Source organism: Mchenga conophoros, linkage group LG12 (genome assembly GCF_057382185.1).
Source record: "Mchenga conophoros isolate Kocher_MC1m ecotype Shallow Benthic linkage group LG12, M_conophoros_male_GT1.1, whole genome shotgun sequence".
Lineage (NCBI taxonomy): Eukaryota > Metazoa > Chordata > Actinopteri > Cichliformes > Cichlidae > Mchenga > Mchenga conophoros.
The window spans coordinates 30,957,733-30,969,754 of record NC_140537.1 but is presented as its reverse complement, the minus strand read 5'-3'; the positions used below and the strand labels follow the sequence as shown (position 1 = coordinate 30,969,754).

The 12,022-nt window shown below is 39.4% G+C and overlaps 1 protein-coding gene across 1 annotated transcript; it reads right to left on the bottom strand.

The window, feature by feature from the left end:
• Positions 1 to 9,933: 9,933 nt before the first annotated feature.
• On the bottom strand, positions 9,934 to 11,390 carry LOC146562954 (gamma-crystallin M2-like). The gene is made up of 3 exons (XM_085295222.1): positions 11,239 to 11,390; positions 10,335 to 10,577; positions 9,934 to 10,249 (listed from the first exon to the last, which is right to left on the bottom strand). The coding sequence occupies exons 1-3, from the start codon at positions 11,269 to 11,271 to the stop codon at positions 9,971 to 9,973; spliced, it is 555 nt and encodes a 184-aa protein (XP_085151348.1). The 5' UTR covers positions 11,272 to 11,390; the 3' UTR covers positions 9,934 to 9,970.
• Between the last annotated feature and the right edge of the window lie 632 nt (positions 11,391 to 12,022).

The following is a 12,022-nucleotide window of genomic DNA, read 5'->3' as shown; positions in this document are numbered from 1 at the left end:
AGTTCCACTGTGCTGTTTTTACTTTCACTTATTCTTTTACATTAAACACATTAAAGTTTAAGTGCCGGCAAACTCTGATCCCTTCTGTATAACAGGTGGGCCCATGATCACACCTGCAGTAATATGCCTGAGGCCTGTAACCTGTGCCTGCTGTCTGTTAGCTGGAGATGCTATTATGCGTGATTAATGAACAGCATGTTTGTTGGCACATGTTCTCTCTCTCTCTCTCTCTCTCTCTCTCTCTCTCTCTCTCTCTCTCTCTCTCTCTCTCTCTCTCTCTCTCTCTCTCTCTGTGTGTGTGTGTGTGTGTGTGTGTGTGTGTGTGTTATAGCAGTTAGAGTTGTCACAGCTGTATACTGCCCTAAGGACAAAACCCCTGCACCTGCCTCTGTTTCTTATGGGCTAAACAAAAAGTGTGAGCAGGAGTAAATGGAGTTATTTGTACAGATGAGCTCAAGCTGTCAGGATGTCATGAGGCCATCATACATATGGAGGAAAAATTACACAGTACATCCTCCTCGGCCCTGCCCCCTGGCCCTTTTCTTTTTCTTGTCCTTCTCCTTCTTCACTTTATGCCATTATTCCAACTCCTCTCTTTTGCCAACCTGACCTCCACCTCCTGTCGACATTGTATAACCACACAAATAATAATGTTAATAATAAAGAAAGAAAAGAAAAAGACTAACCAGAGGAGCCTGTAGTATATAGCGCTCACCTTTGCAAAGTTAATGTACAACAGACCGTGATTCTACTTGATAAAATTGTGACACAGTACAGGTTAAACAAATACAAATAAAATAAATACAAAAACACTAAACATTGTTCTCAGAATATATCTAATGGGGTCACTTAGGAGAAGACCTGGAAGAGCTGATGGAGAAGATGTGAAGTGCACCTTGCATGTTGGGGCAAAACATCACCTCAGGAAAAGTTTCAAACTCTGACTCGCTGTTCACTTCATATTCTCAAGACAAGCTAAAGTTTTATATTAACATCAATTCAGCATGATTTTTTTTTAAAAAAAAATATATGACTCACAAAAACAGCAAGAAAAAGTATGAAAAAAGCAGAGGGGCCTTGAGCTAAATCGTAAAATACTCACAAAATCAATGCTAACATGAACATGTAACAGTGACTGCCACTCTTTAATGTTTTAACATACTAACATTTACTAATTAATACCACTAAAACCACAAAAGTAAGAAAAATCTAGGTGTCTTCATCTATGTTATTTGGGTTTTATTCCCTCCAAATCCAGGTTGAGTTTCCAGGTGCCGGTGAGTGGAGTTTAAGATTCCTGATCTTTACCTGTCACATCTTTTACTTGTGAATCTCATCTTTTGCTTTTACTTAAGGACCAGCTCCAACGTTTGATCTCCAATAGATTCTCTGCCTCCTTATAGTGGTAATCAGGCTCCTCTATGATTCTCCTGTTGTTTTAAGTTTTTTTGTTTCAGAGAGTTCCCTGTGTGGGGAACTCTCATTCCTGTCCCTGTTGAGCTGGTCTGTACCTTCTTGAATTCTTTCTCAAAAAACTGACAGCTCACCTGCCTGTTGACTTCCCCACTGTGGCAAACAGACCAGTGGCCCACTTCAAGTATGTTTCCCAGAATGATCAAGTAAGCAATCTCATATACAGGGAGTGCAGAATTATTAGGCAAGTTGTATTTTTGAGGAATAATTTTATCATTGAACAACAACCATGTTCTCAATGAACCCAAAAAACTCATTAATATCAAAGCTGAATGTTTTTGGAAGTAGTTTTTAGTTTGTTTTTAGTTTTGGCTATTTTAGGGGGATATCTGTGTGTGCAGGTGACTATTACTGTGCATAATTATTAGGCAACTTAACAAAAAACAAATATATACCCATTTCAATTATTTATTTTTACCAGTGAAACCAATATAACATCTCCACATTCACAAATATACATTTCTGACATTCAAAAACAAAACAAAAACAAATCAGCGACCAATATAGCCACCTTTCTTTGCAAGGACACTCAAAAGCCTGCCATCCATGGATTCTGTCAGTGTTTGGATCTGTTCACCATCAACATTGCGTGCAGCAGCAACCACAGCCTCCCAGACACTGTTCAGAGAGGTGTACTGTTTTCCCTCCTTGTAAATCTCACATTTGATGATGGACCACAGGTTCTCAATGGGGTTCAGATCAGGTGAACAAGGTGGCCATGTCATTAGTTTTTCTTCTTTTATACCCTTTCTTGCCAGCCACACTGTGGAGTACTTGGACACGTGTGATGGAGCATTGTCCTGCATGGAAATCATGTTTTTCTTGAAGGATGCAGACTTCTTCCTGTACCACTGCTTGAAGAAGGTGTCTTCCAGAAACTGGCAGTAGGACTGGGAGTTGAGCTTGACTCCATCCTCAACCCGAAAAGGCCCCACAAGCTCATCTTTGATGATACCAGCCCAAACCAGTACTCCACCTCCACCTTGCTGGCGTCTGAGTCGGACTGGAGCTCTCTGCCCTTTACCAATCCAGCCACGGGCCCATCCATCTGGCCCATCAAGACTCACTCTCATTTCATCAGTCCATAAAACCTTAGAAAAACCAGTCTTGAGATATTTCTTGGCCCAGTCTTGACGTTTCAGCTTGTGTGTCTTGTTCAGTGGTGGTCGTCTTTCAGCCTTTCTTACCTTGGCCATGTCTCTGAGTATTGCACACCTTGTGCTTTTGGGCACTCCAGTGATGTTGCAGCTCTGAAATATGGCCAAACTGGTGGCAAGTGGCATCTTGGCAGCTGCACGCTTGACTTTTCTCAGTTCATGGGCAGTTATTTTGCGCCTTGGTTTTTCCACACGCTTCTTGCGACCCTGTTGACTATTTTGAATGAAACGCTTGATTGTTCGATGATCACGCTTCAGAAGCTTTGCAATTTTGAGACTGCTGCATCCCTCTGCAAGATATCTCACTATTTTTGACTTTTTTGAGCCTGTCAAGTCCTTCTTTTGACCCATTTTGCCAAAGGAAAGGACGTTGCCTAATAATTATGCACACCTGATATAGGGTGTTGATGTCATTAGACCACACCCCTTCTCATTACAGAGATGCACATCACCTAATATGCTTAATTGGTAGTAGGCTTTCGAGCCTATACAGCTTGGAGTAAGACAACATGCATGAAGAGGATGATGTGGACAAAATACTCATTTGCCTAATAATTCTGCACTCCCTGTAACACTATCTGGAAAAATTCTGTGGAGCTGATGTCAGTGGGCTAACCAAGGCTAGCCTATCTCTCCCCTCTTCTCATGGTCTCCAGTCCTCTGAACTGTCCCCAGGAATTCCCACGACAGAGTTCACCTTCAGTGTCACCATTACTTAAGAAACCTTTTGAACTTGTCTGCACGAGTCCTGCTTTAGAGCACATTTATCATTTTGACAAATTTAGACATAACAATAGCACCAGATGAAGAATCTTATTTTTCTTATAATAGAATCTTATAATTTTATTTGAGATAAATGCTTGTATTATCATACTCACAATGATCTTCTAACCTTTGAGTATACTCAAAGTCTATAGCTTTAAAGAGGCCCTGATTCTAGTAAAAGTCTGTGTTTTCCTATAGATTCAAACTTCAGTACAGCTTGGATGAAACAGAACTCTTCTGCACAAAAAGATTAGATATACTAACAGCCTCATTAACTTTCTATGCTGGTAAAATGCTGCCTGTCCTGCTGATCCTTCTTACTTGGGTCCGTATAACCTTTAGCAGTTTTCACGTTATGGCTGTGCTTGACCCAGGACTCATACAACTCATACAACACGTGGTCAACTTCTCACAGTACATGAAGCCATTAGGAATTGATAGATGCCTTTAAATAAATAAATAAATAAAACATATACACATCTTCCACGAGAAAATAACTAAATACATTTTGGCCGATCCTCTGAAAACATAAAAGGTTAGAACCAAATTTTGGGATAATCCAAACTGGTGAAACTTTTCTTGAAGCCATATTGCTCCACAGGTTAGAAATATGTGTAAAATCAGGCCCGTGGCTCCTTGATGCTGACGTTGTCACTGTACATGAAAACAACTTTCCTTGAGGATTTAGCTAGTTTCTTTTACACAACTACAAAGAGCCCTCATCTGTTTTGCATCATCAAAAATTAACTCCATTCTTTAAAATAACAAAATGCCATGGGTGCATTGTTGGAGAAATCATTTGGATTTTTTTTCATCTCAGGATTTGCTATGCAGAGTGATTTTCTGGGTCTCCACAGGCTTTAATCAGAGAGTAAAAAATGGAAACCTGCCAAACAAGGGGCTCTGATTTTGAGAATGCCGCCTCAGGTTAAGAGGCAACGAACTATACAAGGCTTTGATCTGAGTTCATACCTAGGCAGAATAACGATGATACCTCTGACCAGAGCTATTGACGTCTGCGGAGTGTTAGCATGCTGCAGAGGGGAATTTGTAGCCACACAGGCCCCTTTAATGAGTTTTATTTGTTTTGTTTTATCCCCCTCCACCTCCTATCACCTCAGCACACAGAGTAATGATGAGGGAGGGGTAATACTAGTTAGGAATCAGCCCTCTCCACACCTTCACGGGGCTAATTATCTGACCCTCTTGAGGATCATCTCCTAGCTAAAGGAAGTGAGATTTCTCCTTTTCTCTTGACACATAAGTCCACATTAACCCCCTTTGTTAGAGTAAATTGGAATACTGCATGTTTGTCTCCATGCATATTGTTAGTGTGGAGGGGGCAAATAGTGCCTGGCATTTTCATGATAACTATTCGCATCCACGGGAGTCATAGCATGATATTTTGCTGTACAAACAAAAAGGTAAGATCTCAACAAATTAAACTATTATGAGCAATGTTGCATTTGTTTTACTTATTATTAATTATATTTCCTAATTTTGTGGAATAGGTATAGTTTTCATAGATTATTTCGCTCTTGAAAATAACTTTTTGTAACCCTGCGATAACTTAGAGAAGTTAATTTAGATAACAGAAAGATACCCTGGGTATGTTGAACTCTATTTGTAGCTCAGGGTCTGGAGAGATTTGAATAGAAAACAGTTTGCCCATTTGGACCAGCAGGACAAACTGTAATGGTCCCTGTTTTTTGGACCCTTGGTTACAATCATATGACCCCCCTATTAGCAACTGCTTTGGTGACGGAAAAACACCTGCAGGAAGAAACAGCAGAACCAGGCCATATTTAAAAAATGAATCCAAGGCAAAAGTATTATAATTTATTATTAATTCTAATGGCTAGCAGAGGGAAATGTCTCTTGTTGTCTCTTGTTAAAGCCTTGACTCCGCTGAACTATGATCACAGTAAAAGCTTTTCTCATGAGTTCACAGTCTCAGTTGATAGGTTTGACTTTTTATTTAATTTATATGATGTTATTTTTGTAAATTATGGTTTTCATTTGAGTCACAAAGGAGGATAAAGTGGAGCATGCTTTTAAGTCACTATCATATGAATATGCAGTGTTCTCCATTTTTCAGCCAGATCCACCCATTGTTTATCATGTTTCAAAATTTCTAACATGATGACTGTGAAAATGTCCAATTTGAGGAGTTAACAGAGGACCTCAATAAAAAGTAGAGGATGTTTTGGTGGCTATGTCTTTACACATTTACACAGCACTGCTCTCCATGCACTTTACAGAGAGGATTACTGTATTATTATTTCTGCATTGATCAGGCCATGCTAAAGGCTATCACTGATATCTAACATGGATAATATGAGTATGACTCTTTCCAGGTTTTGTGGGCAGAAGTTAGAGTATTTAGAGCTCTTTCAGGTATTCTTTTGTAAGAAACTTTATCTTTACTTAAGTTTTTTTGTCATTGTATTTAGTCATACAATCGTAATAATATTATGTTTCACATGCTTTTGTTTATTTTCGTGTTACGTACACAATACATTTGTGTATTTCTAAGGTGAAACTAGCTTTCCATAGCACGAAGTATATGTAAAACTCCTGTAACTTTTTTGTTAATGCTGCACAAAAGTAAAAACCTCGACTCCGAGTGTCTCCAGGGTTCAGCATGAAACGTTAATCCATCTGTCTCACTTCACAGTAATTTTCACATTCTCAGAAGTCATAATTACTGACACGGATGTTGCCTAGAAAGTGTGTCCTTTAACAGTATCGGTCACAGCACTTCCTCCACACAATACGCTTCCTATCTCGCTGTCAGACGGCAGGTCCCAGTCCATCCTTTCCTCATTAAGCATATGTCTCATTTTCCATTTCAGACAAGAGATAGCATAGAAGTGCTCACAAAAGCACTATTTTCAGGCCCTCGTCTGAAAGTCTAATGAGAGCAGATCAAATATAACTGACACCGAAGGGAGACAAAGGGAGACGTAGCCCTGGGTGAGAGATGAGGCGAAGCAGAACAATGGACCAGAATGTGCTGTCGCTGCGGCGGTACGGAGCAGGACGAGAGAATGCAGATGATTCTGTAATGAGGGATTAAGTGGTGGATTATGGGTCTTTATTAAGATGTTTCTGATCCTCATTAGGCTGAATCTTGTATCAGGGCATCGATTCCCTGCTTGCTCACTGGATTGGCTGTTCTCTGGAGGAAGAGTGGAAAGGAAAGAAAGAAGAGTGAGAAAGAATGATAGAAAGACATGCACTGCTAATATGCTCCTCGGAGGAATGGGAACTAAAAAAATTACGAGACAGGCAGTGAATTGTGCATATTTCTTTTGTCGTTATTGTTGAGACTTTTATATCACTAATTTAAACGAGGACCCACGCAGGACAATTAACGAAAACAAACCAAAATCTAAATTTTAGTATGTCATCCTCATACAACAGACATTACTTCTCATCACTTTCACAGGATTAAGAGTCTACAGCCATACTGACGGCTCTTTGTGGCTGTCTTTAAGCACCGTAGTAGTTTGAGTTCTGTAATGGTAGACGTACACGTTTTTTATATAATAGGGCATCATGGAGGGTGACATTTTTTCTGTAGTATGCAGGTTATGTGCACATTACATCAATATTAAAACAGTCAAAAATTGTTTTCTCTCTCGTCTAAATTAAAACAGTGTCAGAGTTAAAAGTGAAAACTGCTCCGTGAACAGAACCATGAATTTAAAAAAAGGTGACTTTAAGTCAAACAATAATTTAAGAATCACTTAAAGGGACAGGCTAACTTGTTTTCCAGCTCCATGTTATATTAGGCCTTGGTGCCCCCCTTAGTTTATTCAGTATTCGAATAAACAAGACATCCCTTCATACTGATATCACAAGAGCAGAAATAAACTGTGTTATTTAGAGCTGCCTGAAGCCTGAGCGTTTGGCTCATAAAGATTTCTTCAACATCCTGGCCTCATTATTTGAAGGTTTGACCATATTTAATAGGAGCATCCACCATTGTAACAGAATACACTCACCAGCTACTTTGATCAGCTGTTTGTTAACACAAACATCTAATTAGCTAGACACATTTAGGCATCTAGAGTTAAAATGACCAAGCAACAGATTTAAGTGACTATGAAAGTGGTGTAGCTTGGCAAAAAAGCGCTTACCAGGAGGTGGCTGGAGAAAGAGCCCCCAACAAAGAAAGATTGGATAGGAATAATGGAGGAAATATATAGAATGGAAAAATTTACTTTTTTTTTTAACCTCAAAATGGACCAATTTCATAAAAACTGGAGGAAGTGGGAGAGATTTGTTGAAGGTGGTAACATGGGATGAGATATTCACACAACTACTGGAAGAAGGAAGGTCTGCTAAGGACGTGGTCACGTTTTTTTTTTTAGTTTTTTTTTTTTAAGGTAGTTTATAAAAGAGACTGGAAATACCCTTCCGAATATGATCAGGGATGGACTGTAAAGTGCTGAGTGGACAGTAGTAAAAACCTAACGACATGGGACCTGTAAAGAGGTGGAGGGGAGCTCCCCCAGACCGAGCAGATCTGCGGGTTTCACTGTGCCATTATGTCATCGTTAGTGCGTAGTATCTTTGTTTGTTTGGTTGTTTTTTTTTTTGTTGTTGTTGTTTTTTTGGGGGGGGGGGGGGGGTGTTTGGGTTTTTTTTTTTTTTGTTTGTGTGTATTGCTAAATTAAAGTACCTTTTTATAAAAGAAAAAAAAAAGAAAGTGGTGTAGCTGTTGGTGCCAAATGGTCTTGATAGTTGAGAAACTCGTGATCTACTGGGACCACGAAATACAGACTAGACTGCTTTACAACCACAATATGCAGAAGAGCATCTCTGAATGTGCTACACATCAAACTTTGAAGCAGATGGGCCACAGCAAAACTTGACAACAGAAAATTGGGAAAATGTTGCATGGACCTGATGAATCTTGGTGTCTTGTAATTAATTTCTTTGTACTGAAATGATAGAATCAACTGCTGTTAGGCCATGTGAAAATTCAGAAAACATGCACGCCATCACCAAATGTCATGGTTGTTGAGATATATCAATATGTCAGAACAACAAATAGAGAATAAAAACAGACCATGTGCATATTGTTATTATGTAGCTGCTGTATATACACTGTGCTTTCAGGGTGCTTACCTGTATGCCTGCTCTATTCTTTTGCTCTAATGAGAACAGGACTGAGGGAAACAGTCTTGCAGAAACAAACCTAGGTGGTCCAACAATAACATTTGGATCTAATAACAACTCACGCTGAAACCTAACTGGTACAATGTAAATATAATCAGAGAATTTCAGCTATGCAAGTATTTACATGCCATTGTCCAAGTTTACTATAGAAGACTCTAGACACAACTGTTTTAGTTCTACTCAGAGTGAGACTAAACTTCCTTTATTTCAACAATTGCAACTATTGTTTTATAAACAACAAAGCTGCAGATCAGCATCATGTATTATGATTTCTCTGCTATTAAACAAAAGGCTTTACAGATAGTTACAGGCCCAGAAATTTACAGTGACTCTAAATGAAGGCCTCCTTCTTACAGCATGCTCAGAAACACTTACTGCTCTTTACAAGCATAAGTACTCAGTGTGTGTTTTGGTTCTGTGGAAAGATAGTCTTCACAAAGGGTGAAGTCTACAAATACTGTAAAAAACTAAAGTATCCTTCTAGAAGAAATCAAAAATGTCATACCAGTAACCTATAAGCCTGTAAGTTAAATCTGTATTCTTTCTAATGGCCAGCAGAGGGCGACTCTTCTGGTTACAAAGAAGACTGTTTACAACCAGAGAAAATGAATGTTCTTACCCTCAATAAACACTTTTCTAAAGTGCTCATGCTCTCAGTCTCTAGCTTGAAGCCTTAATGAATAGAATATGATGTTCATTTTTTTTTTTAATTTGAGTCCCAGTTAGAGTAGAGGGGTCAAAAAAGCAAACTATGCTTTGGGTCTCTGTTGTATCAAACTGAAATGTCTCAGGGTTTCTCTTATTTAGCCCCCCTGGTGAAAAGGCTAGGCTCAAGACCAGAATATAACTAAACAATAAATGTCTACTTCCATCTTTAATATACAGTCTATGTTTTGGTTTTTTTGGGGTTTGTTTTGCCTTTTAATTTTTAATTATTTTTTTTGATAGATGCAGTGAAGAGTGACAGGAAAGCAGAGGGAGAGAGAGGGGAAGACATGTGGCAATGGTCATATTTGAACCTGGGCCTGCCGATTTCAGCCATTTGGCTCATCCCAGTGAGCTAAATTTGGGCCCCACAGTCTATGGCTTTTAATGTAAAAAGATATGAAAAGAAGGTTATAAGAGGTTCACTGTGACAGTGAAGTTGTGGTACATATAAGTGAACATTTTGTGCTAAAAGGTTGCACAAATTTCACTTGTAGTTGATTTTTGAAAGAATGTGGTTTGAAAATAAGAATAAAAAGCAAATGACTTGCTTCTTCTGAATTACTGAAACGTTAGAATTTCTGAATGAACGTAAGTACTCAAAATCTACTCAAAATAATCCATGACTTAAACACACCAGTAGTTCAGTTCATGACAGCTTTATTTAGTGCAAAGACAGCCTAGTAGCAGGAGTCAGTGATGCGCCTCATGCTCATGAACCTCATGCCGCTGAATCCCATGTTCATGAAGCTCCTGTACTCTCCAGGCCTCATGTACATCATTCTGCCTCTGTAGTGGGGCTGCTCGTACATCAGCCAGTGGCCATCCATCACATTGCAGGACATGCAGTTGGACATGCGGTAACGGTCCATGATGTTATCACAGTCGTCCATCAGCTCATACATCTGACCACCAAAGTTCTCTCTCTCGTAGATCCTCATCCTGTAGGATCCCCTGTACTGTGAGGCAGAAGACAAATGGATTTAACTCAGAGTATTTTAATGATGTCATCCAGGGTAAATGACGACTGGCGTAAAATCTTACCATGGGGATCATACGGCAGGACCTGATGCAGTCGTTCATCCCCATCATGCTCATGTAGTCAGAATATTCACCCCTCCTCAGGAAGTACTGGTTGCCCATGTAGTTGGTGCGGTCGTACACCATGAAGCAGCCTCTCTCAACCCTGCAGGAGTGGCACCTGCTCAGGTAGGAGGACATGTCAGGGCAGTCGTTCATGACCTCATAGGAACGACCCAGGAAGTTCCTGTCCTCGTAGAAGATGATCTGAGGAGAGAGAGGAAACGAGCACATGTGAGGCATTTAATTTTTGAAGCTGAAAGAATTGGTGAGTTCAACAGTAGTACTGTTAAGTAGAAAGTTCAGGTGCAGCTTTAAACTTCTAATGAGGAATAAATCAATTTAGACATTTATACCTTTCTGTTAACTCTTAATGTGTCAGCTCCATGTCTGAATGAGCGATCTATGATTTTTCTATAAAGGTAACTAATCTAGTTTTATCAGGTCAGACCCAGCAGCAGTATAAATCATTTATACAAGAAGTGCACACATTTGAATCCACAGAGTCAGATGGGCACTCAAAGCACAGCAAAGTTCTCTTACTGAGCTGTTCAGCTCATGAGAGAAGCTCTTAACAGAAGCTAATATGTACATAGTGACATTTTATCTCGCAAAGTCTGTTTCTATTTTGTTGGCTTAGAATTTTAGAGCTTTTTTACTAGAAGAAATATCTGCAAGCTGTAGTTACTGAACCAAACAAGCACAGGCTCTGGCTGGAAAGCAAAAATAGGACTCAGAGATGCTTTAAAGCGGAGGAAAATTATACGATACACCATTCGTGCCACACCTCATGATTGGTTGCTGTTACAAATATAAATATTATATTTTTATAAACACACGTTTAAGACCTTAAAGGCAATTCTCTTACCCTGCTCATCATGTTCATTCCAGTGGTAGTCATATTGCTGATTATTGGGCTGCTGGCTGAGCTGCTGGTTGAGCTGCTGGTTGCTGCTGATGTTTCTGCTCTTGCACCAAACTGTATCCTACCTGGTTTAACCCTTTCCTTTTATACTAGACCCGACCGCACCAGCCCATTGTCCAAACCTCCTGAGTCAGCAGCTGTGTCATAGACATGCACTGAATATGGAGGGTTTTGTCCACATTTCCAGGGGCCAGCGAGCTTAGAAAATCCATTCAGCTGCGGTTCTCGTACATCACAGGGTCAGGGAATGGGTGAAAGGGTTAACAATCGGAGGTCACACCTTGACATTGTTTATTCAGTGTGACTTACACTGTTTTGTCAGCAGCAGCGTTTTTCTGCCGTTTCTTTGTGCTATTTGTAAAGTGACTGACTTTAACGTGTTGTAGTGAATGGAAAAGCTTTTGTCTTTTCATGAAAACACCCAGACAAGCATTTTTTTTCAATCAACTGAGCTAAACTAATGACGGCAAAATAAGTTACTTAAAGAACAGAGGATCTTGGATATTAGCAATGTAGTGCACAATAATATTGAGCGATTGAGTAAATAAAAGTCAGAAGTTTAAGTTCAGAGTCCATAAACGTAATTCTTTATCATCTGACTATGGCCAAATAACTAGTAAATGTATCTGACTGGATTATAATTTAAAGCATTATAATTTATAGCCCCATAGTATGTTTCTTTAAAAAAATCTTTGTAAGCTGACTAATACTTTTAAATACATCATTC